The sequence below is a fragment of the Sceloporus occidentalis genome, unplaced genomic scaffold (assembly GCF_023333645.1).
Source record: "Sceloporus occidentalis isolate IW3139 unplaced genomic scaffold, rSceOcc1.0.p SCAF_10, whole genome shotgun sequence".
In the NCBI taxonomy this organism is placed as follows: domain Eukaryota; kingdom Metazoa; phylum Chordata; class Lepidosauria; order Squamata; family Phrynosomatidae; genus Sceloporus; species Sceloporus occidentalis.
In genome coordinates, this window is record NW_028316990.1 from 19578972 (window position 1) to 19606754 (window position 27783).

Here is a 27783-nt window from a genome sequence, read left to right on the forward strand (position 1 = left end):
TTGTCCTTGCTTTGCTGTTCTCTGAAGCTGAGTGTGGCTTGAGTGGGTTTCCATGGCCAGGCAAGGATTCGAACCCAAGTCTCCAAAATTCTAGCCCAACACCCAAACCACTACGATCATGTAATGCTTCCCTGAACAGTATTGTCTTTAACTCAGTTTTTGAAGCTGGTTAAAGAAGAGATGACCCAACTGATGCAACTTGATACCACTTTAACTGCCCTGGCTCAGTGCTGGGGAGTCCTGGGAATTGTTGTTTGTTGTGGTGCCAGAGCTCTCTCTGACAGAGAAGGCTAAATATCTCGCACAACTACAGTCCCCAGAATTCCATAGTATTGAGCCACAGCCATTAAAGTGGTATCATACTGGATTATTTCTGCAGCGCAGATGCAACCAAAGTGGAAAGTGTAGAGGCAACCACTGAGAAGGCCGTCTCTCGCCACATCCCCATATTAATAAACTCATGTATTGCACTGAATTTTGATTTATCTGCAAGTATTTATTTTGTATTACAATGGATCATAAAATATTTCTGACAATGATTCAGGATTTGGAGGAAAAAACAAATCAGTAGCTCTGGCATTATATTTGCAATAAAGCATATTCAGCGCTAAACTAAAAAAAGAGTGCTGAGATCACTGTGTTCTTCCAAAATAGTGCGATTCAGTGTGCAAAAATCTCTGTTTGTATTCAAGTTTGGGATGTATTTATCCATCTGATTCATCTCTAGATTTTCCCCCTATTTCTTTATTTATTATTTGTCCTTCATCTTTACAAGAATCTTGTGAGGTCAGTTCGGCCGAGAGGATGTGACCAGCTCAAGAATATCCCACAAGTTTCATGTTTCAGTGGAGACTTGCACCCAGATCTCCTAGGCTTTGGCAAATGGAGAAGGCTATGGAGCTGTATTGCATTTTGAGACTTTGAAAGACCGTACCCCTTGACCACCCCCATGAAAAAAATCACATTGGCCTGTTACAGACTGCCAAAATAAAGCTGCTTTGGGTCTCTTTGGAGGTATGCTATTTAAATGATGCATGGGTCCTACAAGTCTGGAGGTCGCGCCAAAGCCACACTCCATTCCTAAGCACTGGAGTGCAGCTTTGGTGCACCTTCCGGATTCTTAGGGTGCATGCATCATTTAAACAGCATACCTCCAAAGAGACCCGAAGCAGCTTTATTTTGGCAGTCTGTAACAGGAATGCGTAAGTTTATTTGGGTGATTTTAGGCTCAGAAGAGGCGTTTTGAACAACAGAAAGTGAGCAAAGGTCACTTTTTCTTTCAAAACAAAGACCTATCCTGGACCTAAATTGGCCAGGATGGGGTCAGGAACATTGCAAAACTACATGCATGCCCTCAGAGGGCATTTTTGATCCCTGGGGGATGCATATGCCTGCAAGACTGCACTTTGTCTATCCCTATCCTCAGGTGCATCTACACTGTAGAAAAAATGCTGTTTGACACTGCTTTAAGTGCTGTAGCTCCATCCTAAGGGATCCTAAGATTTGTACTTTTACAAGGTCTTTAGCTTTCTCTGCCAATGAGTGCTGGTGCCTCACAAAACTACAAATCCCAGGTTTCTGTAGGATGGAACCAGGATAATTAAAGTGGTGTCAAACTGCATTATTTCTTCAGTGTAGATGTACCTTGGGAAAGTTATCTTTGGGGGGCTTCAGTGCAGCTTGGGAAAGTTATCTTTTTGGGACTACACTTCCCAGCAGACTAGCTGAGAGATTTTCATAGTTTTGAGGTCACAAAAGGTAACTTGCTCAAGCTCTGAATCATTGGACCATTGTTGCTTTCCAAGGACTGCGTTCTTTGGTGATCTTCAGAGTGTAACTCTTCAAACCCTTGCAATGCAAAAGGAAGGCATTGACCACAACTTGGCTGACCACACAATAGCAATGGATCTCTTTCAGACGCACACACTTTTTGGCCAAATCGATCAGGGAGGCATTGAGGTCATCGGACGATGTGGTGCGAAGGACCAGTGTCTCCAAAGTCCTGCTATAGCTATTGGTGACAAAGCGGACCTGGTTCACCATGTAGGTGTAAGTGTTGAGTTGCAAAGTAGTAACAGGGATGGTTGGCTTGAGGATCCGAGGGATCTTCCAGGCGGGGACGGTGTGGTCAAACTCCATCTCGACCCGGACTTTGGGGTATCTCTCACTCACCGCAGCCCATAGATCTTCGGGGATGACTGGGATGTACTTGTCCAAGCGCTCACAGAAAATGTCTAAGCACTTGAGGGGACTTCGGTTTGGCTTCACCAGTTCCTGAAAAACCTCCTCAGACAGGCTGGCATAATAGACCCCTAAGGTGGAGAGTTTGGGGCAGGCCCTCAACACTTCCACCATCGTCTCTGGCTTGACATTGCAAACCAAAGTCCGGTTGTTGATGAACAATGTGTGCAAATTTGGACTGCTGGAAGCCACAAGGTGAACCGTGCTGTCGTCCAGCGTGAACGGCATTTTCCGGAAATCGAGGTGCTGAAGGTCGACCTTATTCTCACTCTGGCAGACATTCTTGATGCTCTGCAGGATGTCTTGGCCGGAATAGAAGTACGGGTTTTCTCCTCGGCACTCGATGCACAGCGCCTGCAACTTATGGTTCTGCTTGGCCAGCAGGTCCAAAATGTGGGTGACGTTCTTTCGGATGGTCTCCTTGGACTGATCAAAGATAATCTTTAGGTGCTTGATGTGGGGCAGGAACTGGTGCAGACTCTTCAAGGTGCCTTCCTCCTCTTCTCCATCACAACTGAAACAACAATTTGAGAATGTACTTTATCACTTATTTGCTTCCCAAAGGATTTGGTCTGTGCTTTCAAGTCATTTCTGACATACGGCAACCCTAAAGAGACCCTATCATAGGGTTCTCTTGGCAAGATTTGTTCAGAGGTTTGCCTTTGCCTTCCCCAGAGGCTGAGAGAATGTGATTTGTCCAAGTTCACCCAGTGGGTTTCTTGGCCATGCAGGGAATCGGACCCTGGACTCCAGAGTTACAGTCCAATACTCAAACCACAATGCCATGCTGGCCTGTACATATATAAGTTTTATTTATTTCCTGATTATGTTGGTTTGTGAGTGTTAGACCTATAAACTGTAGTTGTAGTTCAACACTCAAAACATTATTACACCATGCTCCAAATTACCTTTGTTGTTGTTGTGTGTCTTCAAATCATTTCCATTTTATGGCGACTCTATGGCGAACCTATCATGGGGTTTTCTTGGCAAGATTCGTGTGGAGGTCTGCCATTGCCTTCCCCTGAGGCTGAGAGAGTGTGACTTGTTTAAGGTCATCCAGTGGGTTTCATGGCTGAGCGGGAAATTGACCCCTGGACTCCAGAGTCAGTGTCCAACAATGTGCCGCATTGGTTCTCTGCTAGACCATGAAAATCCATTGGAAGCCCTTGGGCAAGTTACACTTTCTCGGCCACATGGGAAGGCTGGCTCTCTACATGGTAGTGGTGGTGTTAAAATGTTAAATTAGCTTAATATATATTAAATTCAACAACATACCTATATATACATATATGTGTGTGTGTGTGTGTGTGTGCCTATATACATAAATACACATGCGCACAACCTTTCCACATCTCTGTGTGCAGAATAGGGAGGGTTAAAGCTCAATCCAGGGATGAAATATGGAATTAAAGCCTCATCCATTTGCCCTCTGCATTGATAATCCTGAGCAATAATCTTTGTCTAAATCATCCTTGTGTTTCTTGGGGCAAGTGTTGTCGAATTTCAGTTTGTTGGGTAAGCCAGGAGTACCTATCAAGGACAAACAATACCTGTTTGACTCCATAAGCAAACGCTGCTGCAGCTCTTGCGTCTTACCTGACTTCTGTAAAGCCCCAGACCGAACTGGTTGAAACGGCCGCGGCCCAGTGTTTGCAAACCTGGAAGGCCACGTGCCTGTCTTTAAGGGACAAGTAGTAAAATATATGAGCCAAAATTTCTTCGGGGATGTAGTTCCATAAATCCATGGCAGAGGCGGGCATCTTTTCCCGGGCAGTTGGTTGCAAGCTTGGAGCGTAGCTTTATCTCACTGGGAAGGGGGAAAAATATAACAATAATTTGCACTCAAAAATGAACCATTAGATTTTATTTATTTATGCATTATTTATTTTATTTTCTTATATCCCACCTTTCTCCAAATATAGAGGCTCAAGGCGGCCCTTTCACATACATATTACATACATATCCTGCAACATATCACAGATGGACATCTAACTAGTTTTTTTGTGAGACACATCTTTATGGACATCTAACTAGTCTTTTATGAGACATTTAGCCTTTTCTGCCAGAGAGTTCAGGTGCCACAGCAAACTGCAATTCCCAGAATTGCATAGCATTGAGCCATAGCAGTTAAAGTAGTGTCAGACTGGATTATTCTTCCAGTGGAGATGCAGCTAACAATCAGCATCTAGGTCTATGTTGCTGGCACTGACTGGCGGTTGCTTGCCTGGGTTTCAGATGGGAATCTTTCCTGGATGAACCTGGAGATGCCAGATGTTGAACCTGGGACCTTCTAGCAAAGCATTGCCACTGAGCTAAAAGTGCTCCTCCTGATCCGAGATAGATCTCTTTCTTTCTTTGGAGTTTATCACACCAGGCCTAATTTTGGCGTTAAAGAGAGACTAAAGCGCATTTGAAGCATCCCACAAATAAAGCGAAAATGGCGAGTAATTTCACAAATTATTATTACACCCAATTGCGCAAATAAAGTGACGTCAGAAATGTACTGTAACTGAAATCCTGAAATTAGAAAGATGTGCATTAATGCCACTTTAGTGGCGGGTTTTATGCGACGTCGCGTGAAATTGTTTCGTGTAATTACGTGATTTGTCTGGGCTATTCACAGGACAAATTCCTGATCTTTGTGTGATAAACTCCTTCCTTCCTCTCTTCCTTCCTTCCTCCTTTTCTTACATCCATCCTTCCCTTCCTTCCTTTTCTTCTTTCTGTCTCCCTCACTCTTAGGCGGCATCCACGCTGCAGGCATAATCCAGATTGACATCCCTTTAACTTCTAGAGCTGAATGTTATGGAATTCTAGGAATTGTTGTGCGGATGCAGCGTCTCTGTCAAAGGCAGAAGCTTCTAGCGTTCCCATAAGCGTGCGGCTATTTGGAGGAATGGAAAAGCAAGCAACACCACAGAGACAGAAAGAGCATGCCTACTCAAGTCAGCAGGACAGTTTTATTTTTAGCTGCTTCGGAGAGAGGAACTCCTTCCCTCTCTTCTGCCATGCAAGGCAGTCATTTCATACTTACAAGGCTGCCTTCTCCTTCCTCCTTCGCTTGCTGCAACCACTGGGCTTTTCTCCCTATGTACCCACAGAGTTCACTTCTCTCTGAGCTTAATTTCATTCTGTCGTGATCGGAAGGAAGACGGCTTTTTAGTTGCTTTTGCTTTCCAAACATGATGAGATCACTTCCCTTCCTTTGTCACGAACGAGAAAGTTTTTATGGCTTTTACAGCGAGGCCTTGTGCAAAGAGGAAATCATAACCCTTATTTAATTTTGAAACCCTGATTCTTGCCACTTCTTGCATTGTCATCATCATCATCATCTGCAAAACCACTAGGAGGAAGCAGTAAAGATTTATTCACGGCTGTAGAGCAGTCGAAGAAGAGACCATTTACGAAACGTTAGAATCGCATCAAACCATATAAAATTACAGTATGAAAAACAATTGAAAACATCAGCTTATATGCGGAGTAAAAGCATTGCCACTGAGCGAAAAGCGCTCCTCCCTAATCTGAGATAGATCTCTTTCTTTCTTTCTTTGGAGTTTATCACACTGGGGCTAATTTTGGCATTAAAGAGAGACTAAAGCGCATTTGAAGCATGCTGCAAATAAAGCGAAAATGGTGAGTAATTGATTGAATGATTATCACATGCAGTTGTGCAAATAAAGCAATGTTGGAAATGCACTGTCGCTGAAATCCCGAAAGTAAAAAGATGTGCATTAATGCTTCTTTGTGGCCACTTTAATGGCGGGTTTTGTGCGACGTCGTGTGAAATCGTTTCACGTAATTAACACGATTTTCCCGGGACATTCACAGGATAAACTCCCGATCTCCTTTGTGTGATAAACTCCATACTCAACAAACCCTTCTTTTTGAACCTCTCTCCCTATATATACTCTTTATCTGCCTGAGGCATGGAACAGATCTCCTCTATCTCAGAATAGCTCTTTGGTTCCAAAGTCTAGCAGTAAATGGATACAGACACTTTCATTGTTTGCGTATCCAGCTTCATTCGAAGAGGCTGCACCTATTGTTTGCTCTTCTTAACTGCGCCAACAAATGCTCCATTCCCATAGAAGGACACAGGAGTCCACATGTAGGCTTCCTGTCTATGGAGCTGTCATCATCAACCCAATGTATATCTTCATACCCACTAAACTAGCCATTCACAAACTTTGGTCCACAGTGACTGGGGCTTCTGGGTAATGAATCCAAAACACCTGGAGGATCAAAGTTTGGGTTCTAAACTCTTCTAAACCAACTATTCCCAAAGTTTGGCCCTTTGGGTGTTTTGTACTTTAAGTCCCAGTTTGGCCAACAGCCAGGAATTCTGGGATCTGAAGTCAAAAAAACAGCTGGAAGACCAAAGTTTGGGGACCGCTTGCTCTAAACTTGGGGTCCCAGCTTGCTTGAACCTGAAGTGTGTAGCCCCCTTAAAATCTTTGGCTGCCATCTTGACTATATTGCATCGCATATACTTAATAATAATAAATATTTTTTTTAATATATATTTTATTAATTTCCACCAAAACAAATATAAAATACATAAACACATCAACAATCCACATTCATACATTCAAATATCCACAGATTGGTTTAATTTGCAAAACAAACAGCTTTTGAATTTAGAACTATCTGATACGGTGTTTGGGATTCATGCCTTTCTATTTTATACTGTAATAAATTAGCCGCCAACAAAGAATTTACAAACCATACAATTAGAAAGGCATTGTTTCATGTATGGAATAAGTTCAAGCTGATGTTGTACCCGAAATTGCCTCTTTGGACCTCAATTAATGAGGCCTTTCATAGAAACGATGTAATTTGTAATAACAGATGGGTAACTTATCAGGACTTAGTTTTAATAGACAAAAAAACTAATAAGATAACTATGAAAGCGCAGGATGAATTGGAAAGAGAGGGTTATAATCTTAGTTGGTTCTTATATCGTCAGATTAGAGAGAGATTTTTATTTGATTTGAAATCCTTTAACATCTACACAACATACTCGACTGTGGATAAAATAATTCTGGGGGTAAATAAGAAAAAGATTTCTAAGTTTTATAATCTCTTACTGGATCTAGGAATGCATGAGGAAACCATAAAACCCTGTATGATCAAATGGGCACAGGAACTGGAGGAAGTATTACCATTATCGCAATGGGGAAAAAATGGGAATGTTAGGCTTAAGTATACCACTTGTCTAGCCCTAAAAGAAAACTACCATAAAATGCAAAATAGATGGCATCTCACTCCTATGAAACTTTGTAAAATATATAAAGACCAGAGCCCAATGTGTTGGAAATGCGGCAACTGCCCGGGTTCTTATTTTCATATGTGGTGGAACTGTAAAATGGTTAATAAGTACTGTATTGGAAACAGATTTATGGTAAGATGAAGCTAATTGTCAAAAAAGATTTTGGTTTTGATCCTAAACTTTTCCTCCTAAATATGATTGAAGATAATAGTCTCGAGGCCAAACATGGCAAACTCTTCTTTTATATGACCTCTGCTGCACGCATAACTCTCGCAACATATTGGAAAGGGGAAGCAATACCCTCTTGGAAGGAATGGATAATGAAAGTCATGGACTACATGGAATTGGACAAGCTAACATGCTATATTGAGAATTTAAACTGGAACAAAGAAAAAATGGTTTGGCTCCCTTTGGTTGATTTTTTAAATTCAGGGAAACTGATTTAGATCTAAATATACTGCTCACAATCTTTTCATATTGTAGTTAAATAACTTTTATTGGTAATTCAAGAAAAATACATAAGATATTAACTTATACATCATATCTATATTGGTAAATTGGTAAACGCAAGTGTGGTATGATATATTTGGTGATTTTCTTTGTCACGTTCCAGATCACTCCGCAGGAAGTCAATGTGGTGCGCTTGTGACTTTGTAAATAATTGTTTTATGTTTAATGTTGTTTCGTCCATGTATTGCATTATGTATTATGTACTCTGTCAATAATAATAAATATGATAAAGAATATAATAAATAAATAAAGTTTAAATAATAATAATAATAATAACAACAACACATCATACTCTCAAAGCTCCACAGGCTTTTTAAAGATCCTTGGCTCAAAACAATAAAGTTTAATGTGTTTTATTAGTGTTTGTTAAACTTTGTTATTTGTAAAACTGAATATTAATAATAATAATAATAAAGTTTAACAACAACAACAACAACACATACTTTCAAAGCTACAAAGGCTTTTTAAAGGGTCAGTACTATGGAATCCTGGGAATTGTAGCTTGTGGTGGCCTCTCAGCATCAGTCTCTGACAGAGATGGCTCAATGTCTCACAAAACTACAGTTCCCAGAATTCCCTAGCATTGAGCCAGGGCAGTTCTCTTAAGGAAGATAGACTCAGGGCTGATGCTGAGAGGAGCCCCTCTGATTGGCTTGTTGATTGGCTCCCGCCTCCCAAGCCACCCAATAGAAAGAGGCTTTCTCCGTGATTGGCAGCCGCGGGGGCGGGGAGACTCTTCGGCCTGAGAGGGCTTTTTTGTGGCCTACGACTCCCAGCATGCCTTCGCGTTGGTCTCTGCGGCAAAGGCTGACGGGAGTCGTAGGCAGAAGTTCTCAAGGCGCCTTCATGAGGTGTCTCCCCCTCGCCCGCGAGCCCTGAGAAAGAAAGTTCCGCCGTGGCTCGTTCCGGGAAGTGGAGGAACCGACGAGGCGAACGTCTCCATTCCGGGAAAAGGCGAGAGGAGTGTTAAGAGGTGATACGAGGGCCCTGTTTAAGTATTTCAAAGGGGTTCTATGGAAGGCATAGCAATGGGGGACCCTCTTGGGAGCAGTATGTTTAAAAAGGACCTAGGAGTCCTAGTGGACCCCAAGTTGAACGTGAGCCAAGAGTGCGATGCTGCAGCTAAAAAGGCCAATGCGATTCTAGGCTGCATCAATAAGAGTATAGTGTCTAGATCAAGGGAAGTATGAGTGCCACTCCTTTCTGCTTTGCTCAGGCCTCACCTGGAATAATCCTGTGTCCAATTCTGGGCCCCAGAGTTCAAAAAGGATATTGCGAAACTGGAATGGGTTCAGAGGAGGGAGACCAAAATGGTGGAGGGTCTGGAAACCGTGCCTTATGAGGAGAGACTTGGGGAGCTGGGTGTGTTTAGCTTGGAGAAGGGAAGGTTAAGAGGTGACATGATAGCCTTGTTTAAAGATTTGAATGGATGCCATATTGAGGAGGGAAGAAGCTTGTTTTCTGCTGCTCCAGAGAACAGGACCCAGAGCAGTGGATGCAAGCTAGAGGAAAAGAGATTCCAGCTCAGCATCGGGAAGAACTTCCTGATAGTAAGAGCTGTTTGGCCGTGGAATACACTCCCTTGGAGGTCAGTGGAGTCTCCTTCTTTGGAAGTCTTTAAACAGAGGCTGGAGGGCCAACTGTCGGGTGCTTGGATTGAGAGTTCCTGCATGGCAGAATGGGGTTGGACTAGATGGCCCTTCTGGGGTCTCTTCCAACTCTAGGGTTCTATGAACTTAAATCTGGGACTCCTTGGGCAAGGATTTCCACTATTAGCTGCTGTGTACCTTGCTTTGGCTTCTAAAATGTGTAATGTTCCCTAATCCAGGTTGCTTCATATGTGTTACGTTACGTCTCTGATCAGCCCCAGTCAAGTATACCATACATAATCGATTCATGTAAAATGCAAGGGTGGGTTTTTTTTGGGGGGGGGGGATTATGGATTTTGATATGACCCATGCATAAGTCGAGAGTAAAAGCTGTTTATTTGATTATGGTGATGGCATGAATGAGATGTGACGCTGGAGAAGAGTGCTGAGGATCCCACAGACAGCCAAGAAGACAAACCAATAGATCCTGGAGCAGATCAAGCCAGAAATCTCCCTGGAAGTCAAGATGACGGAGTCTGTCGTACTTTGGACACATCCTAAGGAGGAAGGACTCATTGGAAAATGCTGGGAAAGGTGGAGGGAAGTAGAAATTGAGGAAGGCTGCATGCTAGATGGATGGACTCTATGAAGGAGGTCACAAGTAGGGTCAGCCAGAAAGCTCAGCCATAGCGGAACACGTTATAAACCATCCTGGGCATAAAATGCTATTTGAAAACACTGAAATTCTGGACCATGCCAACAATTATCAAGTCAAAATGCACAGAGAAACCATTGAAATCCATAAGCACCTGGACAACTTCAACGGGAAAGAAGAAAACCTGAATGTGAACAAAGTTTGGCTGCCAGTCCTGAAAAACACCAAAATCAAGACCCAGCAAATGCCAATGAAAACCACCCAGATTCCCAGCAGACAATGGATCATTAACTAAATAGGGACCCCAAGGCCTGGCCTTTCAACAACAGAACAATACACAGATTCACATGCAAATCGCTTCCTCTCAACCAACAGTGTATATACAAAGGATTTGTAATATGAGGATACTAATAGGGCTCAACCTGAGTCGGTGGAATTTGTGATCAGTGAGATATAGTTGGCCCTCAGAATCTGTCAGGGATCAGTTCTGGGACCTCCCCCCCCCCCCTCGAAGAAACCAAAATCAGTGGTTACTCAAGTTCTGTTGTTACAAATGGCCTCATTGCCGTTAGAGACCTCTCCCGTTGTCCCCAGTTGAAGGCTGCCCTGCCACCCCCCTTTCCCTCACTTCTCCCTGGATTTTCCACCACCCCAAGAACCCTGCCCACATTGGGCATCACTGGTATAGAGCATAAGGAAGTAGCCGATTCTAGTTTCAGTACCTTTCTGTGTTCAAATACGTACAAAAACTCACAGGTATGAATTTGCAAGACCTGAGCAGCGCAGTAGAGGACAGGGAGTCTTGGATAGGTCTCGCCCACAGGGTCGCCATGGGTCGAAATCGACTTGAAGGTGGTTAACAACAACAAATGTATGAGAGACCTCCAAGCCATCCTATCACCAACAGCCCTGCTCAGGCCTTGCAGACTCAGGACTATGGCTTCCTTGGCTGGAAGGTGCTTTCCCTCTTTTCCATTACTATCCACCCGTAATGGAGTCTTCCTCTTTTCGTACTTTGGCAAGCATTGCTGCCTTTTCTAGTGAGTCACAGCATCTCGTGGCATGTCCAAAGTACAAGGATGCCTAGGGCTGGACAATACGTGCCCTCAAAGCACATAACAATCAATACAAATCCACAGCAGCAACAACAACAGCAATAATAAATTGTATTTCTTTCTTACTTTGTGCGGAAACTAACTAGCAGCCAGCAGATTGGTTTTAAAACAATCAGCCCTCCATATCCACAGATTTTGTTATCCACGGATTCAAGCATCCATGGTTTGGAAATAATCTCAAAATTTATAAATTCCAAAAAGCATGGGTTTAGACATGATTGCAATCCGTTCATCTGTGGGAATGTAATTCTCACACAAATGGAGCAATGCTGAAATGGCCCAGTCCATTATGGCTTGCTTTTATTTTGCTTTGTTTTCTTCTAGGAGGCAGAATGATGGGAGACGGCCCTGACATCTGGGTGGGAAGCGCTTACCTCTTTGTCCAGTCAACATCCGAAGAGGTCCTTCTGCCCATGCTCTATGGAAACCCACAGCAGAGGCCAAGTATCTTCAGGGCATTCAAACTGGCATTGGCAGGTAGGTTTGCTTGTGTTGGATATGGCTCTTGGCATTAGTCTGCCTAACCAACAGCTCTGCAGTAATATTTGCCTGTTGTTTTTCTCTCTCTCTCTCTCTATGTACCCTCACAGACGGGTTTATCTAGTTATGTAAGCATAAATTAACAAAAGGAATCCAGCTTCAGAGTTCTTTCACTTTTTTTGTGTGCAAAGTATTTGCCTTTGGCAGGCAATTTATTTTTTTTTACACAAATTGAACGAATACAAACAAAAATCCATCAGTGATATCTTTACTGGCCAACCAAAATGCACAGTACACTTGTTGCAAGCTTTCAAAGCTCCATGGGCTTCTTCATCAGGCAAGAGGTTACAAACCAAAAACAATTGGAGATGTTAGTCAGATGCCTCCATGTTGTTTCAGTCCGTAGTAAAGATGTTACGGTGAGGAGGATATCTTTTGCAGGCAGGCTGCTCCTCCTCCTTCGGGCTATGCAGCAATAGGGTTATTTTCAAAGTCCAGGAAATGTAAAGTCAATTTGCATCTCAACAGGAATCCCTCTTTTTTGGCAAAAAGGAGAAGACGAAGCCCATGGACCTTTGAAAGCTTGCACCAAGTATACTGTGCATTTTGGTTGGCCAACAAAGGTATCACTGATGGGTTTTTGTTTGTGTTTGTTAAATGGCTGGCACAGCTCCCCCGGCATGTTTACAAACTGAACAAGTGATTTTTGTGCAGATTATGATGCTTTCTGCCTTGCTGCATGGACTTTTGAAAAGTATACTTGTCGGATGGGTTGTCGATGTCTTCTAGAATGGCTAATCCTGTCCTCCTATGCTTGCTGTATGTGCTTGCTTGCTTTAACAAAGAAGCGGAGACCAATTTGCTGCTGAGGGGTAAAATAATCATTTTGCGGTCACACAGAAGAGGAAGAGTCCTGCTGTCTTGGTGTTTTTTCAGCAACCGTCTCCTGAGAAAACTTCCCTTTCTAAGGGTGAAAATTTTAACAAAGTTTCTTTACATTCTTCTTCCAAACACTTGTGATTCTTTGAATTGGAAATGCCAGGGATTGAATCCAGGATCTTCTGCATGCAAAGCAGATGCTTTTAGGTCCTGCATTGTGGCTCCTAAAAAAGAGCAGCCAAAATTTTAATCCAGAGTCAAACCAGCCACTTGATGCTCTGGTTACTGGGAACCATGACTTGACCACAGTCCTTTTTTCTTCCCAAACTCTTTCCACTTCTCTCCTCAGATTCCACTGGAAGTCTAAATGGGGTGGACATGCTGAAGGTGCACCGCAGTGACCCCCAGCTGATCATTCAGCTCAAATTCTCCAAGAGAGAGAACTGCCAGAAGTTTCTGCAAAATTATCGAGATGGAGCCCTCCAAGCCTCTCTCCAGAGACACCTCCAGGTCTCCTTGTCCATGGCCAGCGCGGTCCCCCTCGAGACGGAGCTGAAAGCTGGTGCTGAGAAGCTGGACAGCAAGATTGAAGAGGAGGGCTGGTGCATGGAGTGCATTTCCTGTGAAAAGGTGACCACAATGGTGGGGAAGGATGGGTGGGATGCCATCCTGTCTGAATCGCTGGCTCATGAGGGAGCATGAAAGTTAAAATTTGATCCTCAGAGCATCCCAGGTTCTACATCCAGGAGAGCCGGATTCTGCAAATGTAGAGCGACTTGATCTGATTTCTTTTACAGTATTTATTTGGTATGTATACTTTAGAACAGTGTTTTTTTCACTGCCATGTCTTATGTTGGTTTTTGCAACTGTGGATTTTGACTTTTGTCTGAACTGCTGTTTGATACTTTCAAAACCACCCCCTCAATCTCTCCCCTGCACTCCATGCCTTTATATTTCAGCCTACCCATCTCAGGGATGAAGAAATCACAGAGCTGGAGGAATCCCTCAAGAGTCTGAATTGTTGCCAGGAGAGCAACAGTAACCAAAGGTGTCCCTCTCTGGATTCTTCGCCTCAGTCTTCGAGTTCTTCACTTCCATCTCTGAGTTCTCCACTTCCATCTTTGAACTCTTCACCCCCCTCCTACAGTTCCTTAGAGATTTCAAAGCCTTCGACACAGAACGGTGACACCTTTACCTTCCAGGATCAGCAATTTGGTGAGTGTTTCAGTGAAGTGGAAGAAATGTTCTACAGAAGAGGACTGGTTACCAGGCGAAACACAGGCTACGCAGTGCTATGGAATTCTGGGACATGTAGTTTGTTTGCGGCACAAGAGCTCCCAGAATTTACATTGCACACACACACAAATCTGTCGTTAAAAGAAGATAGCTAGGCAGATTTGTTTTAAGTCACCTCAAGGGGGCACTCCATAGACATTTCTTTAAAAACATATAAAACAGGGTTTGGAAAACAAGTCATACTGATCATTTGCTAGCTCCCTGGCAATATGTACCCCCTTTTTATCACTACACACACAGAGTCTTCCTTATCAAAAACGCCTGGGGCCAGAAGCATTTTGGATTTTGTTCAGATTTTGGACTATTTGCATATACATAATGAGATACCTTGGAGAAGGCAACCAAGTCTAAATATGAAATTCATTTATGTTTCATATACACCTTACACGCAAAGCCTGAAAGTAATTTTGCACACTATATTTTTAATATAAGCATGCCAAAGTTGCCGGTGATGGTGTTGGGGCCAAGGGAAAACTTTCCCTACAGAGCTTAAAATGTATGTTGTAGTCCAACAACTTGTGGAGGACTGAAATTTGCAGTTCAAGCATATGGATGGATGGGTTCATCACTATACCTGACGCTTTATACCAGCTAATCCAATAACATCAAAAATCCACCAAACAGTGATCTTTTTATTGGGCCAACCAAAATGCACAATATACATGTTGCAAGCTTTCAAAGCGCCACTGGCTTCTTCATCAGGTAAGGTGGATTTTTGATGTTATTGGATTTGCTATATGGCCAACACGGCTACCCTTGGATGTTTTCTGGATTTCTTTCTATGAGCAGTTGGCAATTGTTAATTTGACAGTTCTCTGCCAGTAAATTTCCAATCTAAAATGGTAATAGGGGGTAGAATTCATTGGGGAAAGGGGCAGTGCCCTCATCTTTCCCCCTTTCCATAACTTTCCCTTAGGGATGTAGGGGAGTAGACTTGTTCATTCCAGTTTTCAACGGATTAGTGCCACTTCAGGTTTTTTGGTTTTCTTATTTTGTATTTTCCAAAATGCGGATTAATTGCAAATAGAAAGCTGGTGCCATGATCACATCTGGCAGAGAGTAGGGAAAAGCATGCAGGGCATTTCTGTGAATGACTATGATGTAAATTCTACTTTGCACAATTGGATTTTGTGTCCGGTAAGTGTGCAGGTGTGAGACAGCCACCTACGTGTTTCTTGGCAAGAAATAGAGAAGTTGCCGCAGTAAGTGAAATGCATTTTTTGTTTGTTTCCCTTTTCTAAGCCAACAGAAAAATCACCCCGGATGATCACCAGAAGTTTGCTAAACTGGTGTCCAAGAAGTGGAAGCAGGTTGGCCGGTCCCTGCAGGTGAGCTGCCGTGCTCTCCGGGATCCCGTCATCGACAACTTAGCCATTGAGTACGAACGGGAGGGTCTCTATGAGCAAGCGTATCAGCTGCTGCGCAGGTTTATTGACTCGGAGGGCAAGAAAGCCACCATCCAGAGACTGGTTGCTGCTTTGGAAGAAAACGGTCTCATCAGCCTAGCAGAAGAACTCCTGGGACTCCCAGAAGGTGACCACAATTTGTAAGGTGTAATGGAAAAGGGGGAAAAAAACATCAACACCTTTATATAGGACTAATGGTTATGCAGCCTTGCTGTTGACCACTTCTATGGGTTTGCAGGTCATTTGCACCTTAGGAGAGTAGACCCTACTCATGTTCCTCACCTGGGGCAAGTGCCCCACAAGACCCCATAACAGGAACAGAAACATGAGCCAAAGGACCAGATACTGCCTCTATGCCATATTACAGGTGCTCCCAGGAATAAGCCCTCATCTTGCAACAAGGTCTCAGTGAAGATGGTTCAGTCACACACAACAAAATAGCACTCCAGATTTAATGAAGAGTGAAATTTGTGCCTTTATGTTGTCTGTTAAGGAGATCTCATGGAGTTTGGTAGGCAAGGAATACTCCCAAGGTGGTTTGTCATTGCCTTTGTCTGGATATAGCATACAGCACTTGAAAGCAGAGGGCCAGAGTGGTGTAGTGCTTTTAGTGTTGGACTAGGACTCTGGAATCCAGGGTTCAAGTCCTTGCTTGGCCCTAGAAACTCAACGGGTGACTTGGGCGAGTGACAGACTCTCAGCCCTGGAAAGCCCCATGATAGGTTCACCTTAAGGTTGCCATAAGTCAGAAATGACTTGAAGACACACAGCAGTAACCTGGAATTCCCTGGCGTTTGAAATTTCTTAGCTCCTGAGATTAGATGGGATCTGGTGCCTTCAGGGTATTTATGTGGGGAATTACAGTATAAAAAATGGCCTTAGTACATTACATTTTTGAAACAGTGAAAGTACCCTTTTATCAAAAGCAGTAGATTTATAGTTACCACTGTTGTTTAAAATAACAGTCTGAGATTAGATGGGATTTGGTGCCTTCAGGTTATTTATTGTTATTGTTTAAAATAACAATGTAAGCACCTTACGCGTTATCCAAAACCCGTAGATGGCAAATGGTGACATTTGGGAAAATGGCTTGTAACTGTTTGGGTAGCAATGCCACAGAAAACCTAGATGGTGTGGATTCTGGAACAAAATGTCACTCTGGACTAAAATGTCCCATCTTGGAGCATGCAGGTGCAACGAAGGCCTCTTTGCACATACAGTCTCATCACTCATTGGCAGTAGCATCCAGTTTTTGTGTGTGTGTGTGTGTGTGTGTGTGTTTGTGTGAATGAAACATCCTTTGATTAATTGCACGGACTGAACATGCATACTAATCCAATGCACTTGTTATATACCGAAAGCACAAAGAGTAGAGACCTCCACCTTTCCACGGTGACTTAGCAGGTTTGGGGAAACTAAGCGTATTTGGCTGGATGAGGTTGCTATCCTCTGTGTATGCTCTCTGGGCACTTATTTGGGCATTTTAGTCTAGGAAAAAAAACACTTTTCCAGGCTCTGTGGATCTCTGGAACAGCCCAGTGGTGTCAACATGCATCTTAAAATGTTTTCCACCTTGGTCTGTGGGGCTGAAGAGTACTCAGAAATGTAAGCACCTTATGCATTATCCTGCAGTGTTTCTGCACTTTTCTGGCGCTGTCCCGTTGGCCAGCATTGAGTTGTCTTACCGTATTTATGAGCATCATTGCCAAGCAAATGGGGAGCGCGATGAATTCAATTTAAAACTTGCAATCCTGGAAATGGAGCTTTTTCTACAGGGAAATCCCAGGTATATGAAGGCAGAGGATGCAACAACTTTGCTGAAGCTGATTGGTCCTAGCTGTCGGCATTGCGCCCTGGAGACTCATCTAGAAGGCATCAGGCTGGAGAAGTCTGAATCTGTTCTTGTTGTTTGCTGTCAAGTTGATGATGGCAACCCTATAAATGAGAGGTGTCACCGTGGTGATGTAGTTTGAGTAGGTCTCTGGGAGATCAGTGTTCAAATCCCTGCTTAGTCATGGAAACCCACTCAGTGATCTTGGACATGTCACACTCTCTCAACCTTAGATGAAGGCCAGGGCAAACCTCCATTGCCAAGAAAACCTTGGGATAGCATGGCCACAATTCAGACTCAACTTGAGAGCACATAACAAACATAAATTCAAGCCCATGGCTTCCTTTATTGAGTCAATCCACCTGTGTTGTGGCTTCCTCTTTTTCTATTTGCGTGGTGTTATCCTTTTTCCAATGCATCATGTTTTCTCATGCTATGTCTGAAGTACAACAGCCTTGGTTTAGTCATTTGGGCTTCTAGGGAGAATTCAAGTTGGCTTGTGGATCCATTTATTTGCCTTTTGGGGAGTTCATAGTATCCTCCAGCACCACATTTCAGATGAGTTGATTCTTTTCCTCCATTGTGTAACCTGAACACACGATGGTAAATCCTACAATTAAAGGGCCACCATAATAGGTTTCCTTTCTCAAATGTAGTGTTTCAGCCTTTAGGAGCTGTATTTCACCTCTTCCATGATGGATGGTGAGGCTGGTTTCCATCCAGTTACCCACCGGACTTGCTTAGCTTCAGCAAGGTTGTTTCACCATCTGCAGACTCAGTGTTCGTTGTGAATAAAGATTGCTAAATTACAACAGATTTACTTCTGGTGCATCATGTTTGCAAAGCCCCCCCTTTTTTTTCTTGTACTGCTTTGTGTTTGGATGGTAGGTTTATACTTTTTAATACCATTTCTAAAATATCAGATGGATAGACACAGTGATGTATTAACTACATTTCATTTCTTCTAACGGGCACTAATGTTTATTACCATAATTTGCAGCCTTTTGTATATTATAACACTTACCTCACTTGTTAAGGCCTCATGTATGTATGTACTAGCAGTCTTAGCAACGATTTATGATTTTTTCTCCCCTCTTTTTCAAGGTTAAACAGGGTGTTATTTTTAAATGTGAGCAAGATACAGCAAAAAAACCAAATAAAGATTTTGTCCAGTGTTGCAAAGCAAAGCATTGTTTACTGGCTATACCTCTCAGGGATTTTCTCAAAGGCCCAAAGGGGAGAATTGTTTCATGTTGTGGATCATTTTAGTAGGACTTTAACATTTGGAAAAAAGAAACACCATGACCTGATTTACAGGGCTAACCATCACAAGCCAACCTAGTTGGGAAATAAGTAAAACGATTATGGAAGTAGATCTGTTCTTGGGAATTACTTCTTTAAGAGAAAATTTGGAACTAGAGGTAGAATTAACATGGAAAGAGGAGGGATAGGGTCTTCCATTGCAAAAAAGAAGAGCGGTTCAACATGTCTCAACAAGCATTGTATTCAAAACGAAGACTATGCCATGTGAAATGAAAACACGCTTTCCTCCATCATCCCCTCAATGCTGATTCTCAAACCTCCAGCAAAACAGAGACCAAGGAAAGAAACTTGGGACTGGGCAGGTATAAAAAGACTTTGTAAAAAAAGGAGCTTCTTTGTCAGAGGCTTTCTTAACTGAGGCATGGCAGTGTTGTAAATAAACGAAAAAGGGAAAAAAATGCAACAAATCCAAGTTAAAAGACAATGATCTGTAATGCATCTGTGATCCATATTGTTATGTAATAACGCTCAAGGGAGGATACATATGAAAGCTAGTTGGACATCAGCCTTTGCATTGATAGAAGATGGATGGAAATGGTGTCAACAAGCCAACATGTGGACAAAGACCAGATGTATTTTGACAGATGCGTCTCTTCCTCGGTGGCCAACATTTTCAGAAATGTTATCATTCTTTTTACCAGCCCAAGCCAAAAACATTGGCTTAAAGCTGCACATGGAATAGGAATAAGGATGCCTTTTGCCTTTACCAGTGGCAGCCTCACCCCACGCTTGTTTTAAAATGGACCCAAGGGGCACCCCCATGTCTATAGGGGGGCACAAAAGGCAAAGAAAACCCACTGGGTTTCATTTTGTGGGTTGTAGTTTGAGTTTTGGATTAGTACTATGGTGACCAGGGTTCGAATCCTGACTCCACCACTGGGTAACCTTGAGCAAGTTACACACTCTCAGCCTCAGGGGAAAGCAAAGGCAAAATCCCTTCTGAACAAATCTTGCCAAGAAAATCTTATGATACATTTGCCTTAGGGTCGCTAAAACTAAGAAATGACTTGAAGGTACAATACACACACACACACACACACACACACAAGCAAAAGATCTACCCAAAGATTTCCTGCTGCAATATAAAAGCATCTCTTGGGACTAAAACTGATGTGTGGGAGGTTATGAAATTGTCTCTATCACTCTGGGAGAAAAATATTTTAGGAGTCTGCTGGGTTTGCCTGGGACCACATATGGTCCATGGGCGGCACTCCCCAACATTTGCTTTCTATTGTTTTGTTGGACAAATCCTTTAATGAAATAGCATCCATGCGCCAGCCACTCCAAAAGGTATGGGCATCTATTTGCGTGAGCGAGAAAGCATTCATACACACAGAGGCGCGTGTGGTCCATGGACCCATTCTTGCTCCCTGCAGATGGATGGCCTTGTTAATCTCTTCCAAGGAAATGAGCTTATATTGGAGCTCCTCTTCCAAGGCTTACTGACTAGTCATTTCCTCTTTTACAAGGAGCTAACTTTATTGCTTGCTTTTTGTCTTTTCCCTCCAAAGGATGGTGTGAGGCTCTTTCTGGATTGCAATGGTTGCATGCGTAAACAATGCAGCCTCACTTATGAGCAGCCAAGCCAATGCCTTGCCATTCTTTCTGCAGGGCAGTTGGCCAACATCTGTATCAGGAGTGCTCCCCCAGTCCTCCCTTGGACTGAAACATCTGCTTGGATCATGTGACTAGTTCTTGGAGCCTTGCACACACACACACACAGCACTGCAGGGTCTTTATACACACATCCACACACACACACAGAGCAAAGTTTTTGGAGAGATGACACTGGAAGGGGGAGGAACGAGCCATGTTTGCATGCAAGCCGAGGCACAGCGCTTTATTACAGTGCGCTCGAAAGGAAAGAGAGCCAGCTTTGCTCCACTTAGCTGGGATTTCCTGGGCTATACATTCAGAGGCTGAGACATGCCAGAACTAATTCGATCCAGATGTGCCGACTTGGCAGCCTTGGGCCCAAACTTTACCGAAGGGTTGGCGCACTGACGCCATTGCATTGGATGTAAGTATATAAGGAGCCTTTCTCTCTGAGTTGGGGGCACCATGCTTTCCAGACCCTCTTCTGCAAAGAGGCTTCTTCTCTTTCCTCTCCAGCATTTCCTTCTCTCTTCTCTTCTGTATACTTTCTTCTTGTCTGGCTGCCATTAAACTGGAACAGCTTTCCAGTTGCCAATGGACTCCTGCCTCCCTGCTCCCCATTTTGACTAGATGGCCCTTGCGGTCCTTTCCAACTCTTATTTTATTTGATCTTTTTTTTACCCAGCAAGTAATATAGAAAATTATCACATACAAAACAGCCATCCAATTTTGTTTTCCAAATCTACATACCCGTATATGCTCGACTATAAGTCGACCTCGTGTATAAGTCAAGGGCAGGTTTTGGGGCCAAAATTATGGACTGTTATATGACCCGTGGATAAGTCAAGGGCAAAACTTAGGGTCATGTGACATGTGTAATAAAACATAGAATCTTTGTGTCTACATTTGTACAGATGCAAGTACATTTATCATATGGATAATGCCAAAAAATTGTCCTCCAATACAACTGATGGAAGCATGTTAAAACATGCCACAGCAAAAATGCATCTGAATTTGGAAAGTGTTCAAACTGAGGTATTTAGGACAAAGAAAAGAGTAGCACATACCTTTGTAGAAAATACTGGAGTTATTCTAACTTGGCACACCAATGATTTTCCTACAAAACAGTAAAAGCACAGAATGCAATGAATGATAATACACCAGAATCAAACATTATTATTATTATTATTATTATTATTATTATTATTATTAACCTTTATTTATAAAGCGTAAAGTGGCTACCATGAGGTCAATAATCAAATTTTAAAATCCAATCTTATCATATTGTTTAAAGTATAATGTTGATACAGTAAGGGAAGAGGAAACCAGATAAGATGCTATTAAGCAAATATAAAGATGGCTGAAAGAGAAAGGTTTGAACGTCGGACTATGGCTCTGGAGACCAGGGTTCGATTCCCAGCTCAGCTATGGAAACCCATTGGGTCACCTTGACTGTAAATTGGGACACTTTTGGGTGGATCAGCTACACTGGGATCTTGATGGGCTTGATCCCTGATCCCTGATCATTTCAGAGGAGATCTTAACCTCTCCCAGCTTAGCCTGGGGATCCCATGCCCCCCTGCCCCCCATTCCAGAGTCCATGGCCATGAGCAAAAAGAGAAAGAGAAATAGGATATTCATGCTCCAGGACAAGCCAGGCATTTGTCCAAGATGGCTTATTTTTATTCCTGGCCTGGTTGTCGGGGAAGGACAGCGACGGACATTTCCCACTGCCTTCCCTTTGCGTGACCAAGGAGGGTTTTTCTATGAGAACTCTGCCACGGAGACAGATTTGGAGATGGCATAGTCTCTGGGAAAGGAGACTTTATGGACTCTGGCATCCACCCAAGCTGCACGTTGGGAGAAATTTTGCTCCATCTAAACAAGGAGGAAACCCAGGCTTGAGACGTCCAGGCCATGAACTAAGTCTATCGGAAACCTTGTCGGAATCCACCAGACAAATCTAGTTCTAGTTCATCGTTATTACAAGGGAGGGAATTGGCCAAATCCTGTGCAGAAATGGGATTTAAATCCACAAAAGCAGGATTGTTTTCAGATGCATTGAGCGTTATTCCGACATTAACCCACACAGAAAGTGGACAAAATAAGCCGCTTTTTACTTTAGAGATTTTCCATAGACCAGCGTACCACTAGACAAATAACTCCAGAACCATTTCTCCCCTTTTCTTTTATGGAATTCAACTCTTCCCCCCCTTTTCTTAAAGAACATGCATCAACTATAATTCATACAAGTATTTCTGTTTCCTTTAACTGTAAGAAAAACAATATATTCTATTCTTGCATATCTTAAATCATAATTCTTCTCATTCATTTTCCTATTACATATGCTATTTATTTATCTGTCTATATTCATAATCTTAAATAACATAAGATTATTAATGTTATATTTTCTACATGTAGGTTTTTCGGGTTATGTGGCCATGCAGCAATGGTCTATACTATGTTTACATTTTCCTTTCAGTATTTTATCACTGGAAGCCAGTCTTCTTCTGAATTCAACTTTTTTCTGATCTTCATCAACATGAAGATCAGAAAAGCCCAGATAAGTAGAATAGCCTTCATTTCAACCTAGCCCTTTCATCCCCAATGTCTCTTCTGCAGATGTTTTGGACTACAATGCCTATTTATCTTCCCCTGACCACTATTCAGGGGATAATGGGAATTTCAATCTAATCTATCTTCAAGGCACTGGTTGAGGAAGGGGATGATGCTGAGATCCAGCATTGCAGGACCCTGGAATCCAGGAAGGGCTGGATTTCTTCACTTGCCTCCTTTTATTCTCTTTTGGCATGTCTTTGCTGTACTCAGAAGAACCGAAAGAGTTTACATTTGCATCTTTTTTGCTTTGCTTGGCAAAGAGGAACAGATTCCAAGGCGGACCACGGCGCGGCTGGAGACGTGAGAGGAATCGGATTGACCGGCGGATGCATGAAGAGGCAGGCCCAGGCTGGAAGCAAGAAGTAAGTTTGAATTCACAAACATTTCAACTTCAGCTTTTGTTGGGTGCCATGGAGCCGCATCTGTAATCCTGCCTATGTTTGTTCTTGCTTTCGAGGTGTTTCTGACTTACATGTTTGTGGCAAGATTTGTTCAGAGGAGGTTGGCCATGGCCTTCCCTTGAGGCTGAGAGAGTGTGACATGCCCAAACTCACCTAGTGGGTTTCATGACTAAACTGGGAATTGAACCCTGGTCTCCAGAGTTGTAGTCCAGTGCTCAAACCACTACACCACACTAGCCAATCCATAAGTGGATCGATAGTTGTGCATAGTTGACAACCTGTTGTAGAACCCCTGCAGATTTTATTAGGTGCTTCCCAGTTTTTGGTTTTGTTTCACAACCACTTGTGCAATTTACAATGCACAAAGGGAGTGCATAGAGGCAATGTGTGTTCCCATGATACTCTATGTAGCTTTTAATGCAATGCAGAATGGACCGATATGTGTAACATGCTGCCATCAGGTAGATATGACTATTGTGCGTTGTCGTCTCCCTGGCCAAAAACATGAATGTACATATGTAGCACAACTTACATCGGCATGACATTAACAATACACTGTCCAAAGTGTTTTTGTTTAAACAGAGGCTGTTTTGGTTCTGGCTGCATCACAACAAAGGGAACATAAATAGAAAACAGGATGGCCTTTCCCTCTGACTCTGAGCGGCAGCTTTTATTTATTAAATTCCCATGCTTCCTACATCTTGGAACGGGACCCATATCAATGTTTGGGCAATGTGTACATTTCCATAGACAGAAAAGACAGAGCAACTAAAAAAAGTATATCACAAGGTTCAGCAATCCAAACATTTTCCTTCATTGGCAGGTTGCCCTTAAAATCAGGCTGAAATCAGGCTGAGACTCTTTGTTCCTGAGAAACATCTGCTTTCATTTTGGACAAATCTCCACATTTCAACTGCTCTGCCCTCCTTCCTCAGTCCAGAGCGTTGGAAGTCTTGGCATGTACCATTTTTTGCATCTGCGCTGCAAAAATAATGCAGTTTGACAACACTACAACTGCCATGGCTCAATACTATGGAATCCTGGGATCTGTAGTTTTGTGAGCTCTCTGATGGAGGAGGCTAAATATCTCACAAAACATCGACAAACTGCAAAATTGAGACCTCTCCTGAGCATCTCAGGCACCAAGCAAACTCAGAAGGGAGATGCAGTTTGTTAGCTTGGATTTGGGATGTATAGGGCTTTATAGGCATATGCATTATGTCCAGAAGCACAATTGGAGCTGTTCTCCTCTCTGCTGGGTACCAAAATCCATGGATGCTCAAGTCCCATTAAATACAATGGCATAGTGAAAGGGTATCCTATATATCAAATGGCAAAATGTTTGCTTTTTGGAATTTATATCTTCAAGCGGTGGATGCTTGAATCCATGGATAGAAAGAAATCCGTGGTTATAGAGGGCTGAGTGTAGATCAATACAATGCTTTCTTTCGATGTTTCTCAAGGAGAACTTTCTTGCGCCTTTTCGGTCTCTTGCACAATATTCCGGGGCCTTCCCTCCCAGAAAGAGAATCTGGTTTCAGACCCAAGCATCAGAGGCTCCAGGATTTTGTTGGCTTTTGCAGTGTCTCTGTTGGCAGACTAAATCCCTAAATCATGGAAAATGTGGATTCCCAACTCGCACAAAGTTGGTCCAGGGCCGGAGCCTACAAAGCTGAACTGAGAAGAAAGGCCAGGATTAGGCTGCCAAGGTTGTCATCAGGATTCTCGCTGCCTGGATTGGAAAGAAAAGGGGTCCAAATCCGCCTAGAAGAAAAACACAGCATTTCCCTTGTGTTTTAGACTGGGTATTTTTGATTTGAATAGCACCTACCTTGCAGCTGTGGTTGGGGTATCCCTCTTAATGACATCACCAGGGATTCTCCCCTCTGACATCACAGGGGGTGATTCCTAGGTCGTCAGGTCAGCACTCATGCAGAGTCACCCAATGTCCTCCTTTTCCCAGACATGTCCTCCATTTCAACTTTCTGTCCAGGGGAAATTCCAAAATGTCTTCTCTTTTGAGCATGACTAAGAAGGTTGAATTTATATTTATATGACTGTTTGTATGTGGTGGGGTTTTTTTTTATAACGTCCTCCATTTTTCTTGATGATAAAGTCCTACATTGTTCTTTTCTTATATTCTGTGGTGCCAAGTCCTCCTTTGCGGTTATGACCCTGCGCTAATCTCTCAGGACCTGGGATAGTCCTCATCTGGAAACCTTAGTCAGGGGGATCAAGAGAAAAAGGGGTGGGAGATAGCTTGAGACGGAGGGGAAAAAATCTCTATTGACATAGATGCTACAAACTGACCCTGACCTCCCTTTTCTTTATTTGTAGATGGAAAGAGCCATCAGGCCATTCCTCTAATCCATCGTCAAATGTTCCTTAGGAATTGGTGAAAACAATGAGAGTTCAACTGAAGGGTGATGCCATCTGTACACTCTTCCTAGTGGTAGCTCTCTTCACTATCCTCTATTCCCAGCTGGACCACTCTTCCCTTCCAGAAGAACAAGCCAAAGGCCAGAGGAGACCTTCACCAGCCACACGCTGGGCTTTTGATGCCCCCCAATCCCCCCAGAAACAGCTGAATGCCAGGCCTACAGCATCTGGGTCCAGAATTATTTCTGCTATGAAGCATGTGAAGGTGGCAAGGGAAGGTGACCTGGGCACCAGTCCTCCACCCTCCACCCCTTCTGCTTTCGATTTCAGGCTCTACCTTCGTAACAAAGACAACCGGAAGTTTGATCTCCTCATCAATCAACCAAAGAAGTGCAAAAGAAACCCAGGAGGACCTTTCTTGCTCATTGCCATCAAATCCCTGGTGGAGGACTTTGACCGCCGGGAGATTGTCCGGAAGACCTGGGGAAGGGAAGGACTGGTCAACGGAGCCCAGGTCCAAAGGGTTTTCCTCTTGGCAATCCCCAAGAACAAGACGGCTTTGCCAGCCTGGGAGACCCTTGTGCAACAAGAGAGCCAGATGTACCGGGACATCCTCTTGTGGGACTTCCTGGATACTTTCTTCAACTTGACTTTGAAGGAGATCAATTTCCTAAACTGGGCTGACGAATTTTGTTCCAACACCAAGTTCATTTTCAAGGGCGACGCAGATGTTTTCGTCAACGTGGAGAACATTGTCCACTTCCTTGAGAACCGCGATCCTTCCGAAGACCTCTTTGTAGGGGATATAATCTACAACGCACAACCAATCCGGACCCGCAAGAGCAAATACTATATCCCAGAGACAATGTATGGCCTGGGCATGTATCCAGCCTACGCTGGAGGCGGAGGTTTCTTATTATCCAGCAGTACCATGAAGAAACTCTCCAAGGCTTGCAGCGAGGTGGAACTCTTCCCGATCGACGACGTCTTCTTGGGCATGTGCTTGCAAAGAATCAACCTCAAGCCCACCATGCACGAAGGGTTCAAGACCTTTGGCATTACCAAGCCCTCGGCCGCCCCTAACCTCCAGACGTTTGATCCTTGTTTTTACAAAGACCTCATGGTGGTCCATAGCCTGAAGGTGGCAGAAATCTGGCTCATGTGGAACCTTCTCCATAGCCCACGTCTCTCTTGCACTCAAAAGAAGCAAGTCAAGAAGTCTTTCCGGTGGAAAATGAAAAGGAAAGGGACTACGAATGGTTACGCTGCATAAAAGTTTGCACACTCCAGAAGTCACCTTCCATACCTGACACTATTAGCCTGAGGCTGAGAGAGTGTGACTTGCATGAAATCATCCGGTGGGTTTCCATGACTGTGTGAAGCTTTGAACCCTGGTCTTCTTCTACCGTCTGCCCAAGACCTTCCTATTTAAACAGGCCTTCGTTTTTTAATCTGGTTGGGGCAGTGCAATGGTCAGGTTTTAGCCTGCTTTAAATTGTTTTAATCTAAAAGTTTTAAGAGCAATGGATTTAATGCTTTTTAATGTGTGTATTCTAGATTGTTTTTTGGATGTACTGTTTTAATGGTGTGAGCCACTTCGGGTCTCATATGAAAGAGAAGTGTGATATAAATAAAATAAAGAGTAAGTCACAAAGTGACTACATCCCCTATTGTGTTGACTGTTCTGGCTGGGACTAATGGGAACTGCAGTCCAACAAAATATGGGTGCTGTACCTTTATCACCCTTCGCAGAGACATTTCCCAAAAAGAAAAAGGTGCAAATACCTTTCCAAGCGTCAAATTCCTGCAGACCTCAAACAAGCAGCAAAGGGTGGATTTGAGCAGGGCAGAAGCCGGAGGAAAAAGAGGCTGGGATCAGCAGCTGTAAATCAGATCACGTAACACGATTACTTCACAACAGAAAGAAACCTGTTTCCAATTAGAGGAGAAGTAGTTCCTGGCAAAAGGATGTTGCACCAGGCTGATGGTAAGAAAGCAGAGAGAAGGAGCAGGCACAATAGAGAGCAGAAAATACCTTCTTAGCTACTTGCATTAGCACCAAGAGTCCACCTATAGAGGGGATGATGATCCCATCAGCTACGAATATTGTCCCCCCCCCCCAATTAAATTTTCATTCATTTCCCTTGCACCCAAAACCAATATGCTTGTTGCTGTGTGCCTTCAAGTCATTTCC

General features: G+C 43.2%; 3 protein-coding genes across 4 annotated transcripts; 2 read left to right on the forward strand and 1 right to left on the reverse strand.

Annotated features, from left to right (window-relative positions):
- Positions 1–1134: 1134 nt before the first annotated feature.
- Positions 1135–5529, reverse strand: LOC149306041 (F-box/LRR-repeat protein 8-like). Its single transcript, XM_089476694.1, has 3 exons — positions 5276–5529; positions 3838–4048; positions 1135–2755 (listed from the first exon to the last, which is right to left on the reverse strand). The coding sequence occupies exons 2-3, from the start codon at positions 3999–4001 to the stop codon at positions 1780–1782; spliced, it is 1140 nt and encodes a 379-aa protein (XP_089332820.1). The 5' UTR covers positions 4002–4048; positions 5276–5529; the 3' UTR covers positions 1135–1779.
- Positions 5530–8848: 3319 nt separating this feature from the next.
- On the forward strand, positions 8849–18432 carry TRADD (TNFRSF1A associated via death domain). Of its 2 annotated transcripts, none has more exons than XM_089540736.1 (5): positions 8849–8993; positions 11704–11856; positions 13088–13368; positions 13698–13953; positions 15277–18432. In XM_089540736.1, exons 2-5 carry the CDS (start codon positions 11712–11714, stop codon positions 15582–15584), a joined length of 990 nt encoding a protein of 329 aa, XP_089396862.1. In that variant the 5' UTR covers positions 8849–8993; positions 11704–11711; the 3' UTR covers positions 15585–18432. The 2 variants fall into 2 exon arrangements, with proteins under 2 accessions (XP_089396862.1, XP_089396863.1); XM_089540737.1 differs by lacking the exon at positions 8849–8993 and adding an exon at positions 9277–9608.
- A 1969-nt stretch (positions 18433–20401) lies between these two features.
- Positions 20402–27203, forward strand: LOC149306043 (UDP-GlcNAc:betaGal beta-1,3-N-acetylglucosaminyltransferase 9-like). The gene is made up of 3 exons (XM_089540328.1): positions 20402–20614; positions 23070–23171; positions 25548–27203. Exon 3 carries the CDS (start codon positions 25615–25617, stop codon positions 26860–26862), a length of 1248 nt encoding a protein of 415 aa, XP_089396454.1. The 5' UTR covers positions 20402–20614; positions 23070–23171; positions 25548–25614; the 3' UTR covers positions 26863–27203.
- Positions 27204–27783: the final 580 nt, after the last annotated feature.

Coding starts and splice junctions, on each gene's coding strand:
- LOC149306041 (XM_089476694.1), bottom strand. CDS start 4,001: ATGCCCGCCTCTGCCATGGATTTATGGAACTACATCCCCGAAGAAATT. Junction 2,756..3,837: donor TGGGGCTTTACAGAAGTCAG/GTAAGACGCAAG, acceptor TTGTTGTTTCAG/TTGTGATGGAGAAGAGGAGG.
- LOC149306043 (XM_089540328.1), top strand. CDS start 25,615: ATGAGAGTTCAACTGAAGGGTGATGCCATCTGTACACTCTTCCTAGTG.
- TRADD (XM_089540736.1), top strand. CDS start 11,712: ATGATGGGAGACGGCCCTGACATCTGGGTGGGAAGCGCTTACCTCTTT. Junction 13,369..13,697: donor AGTGCATTTCCTGTGAAAAG/GTGACCACAATG, acceptor TTTATATTTCAG/CCTACCCATCTCAGGGATGA. Junction 13,954..15,276: donor CTTCCAGGATCAGCAATTTG/GTGAGTGTTTCA, acceptor CCCTTTTCTAAG/CCAACAGAAAAATCACCCCG.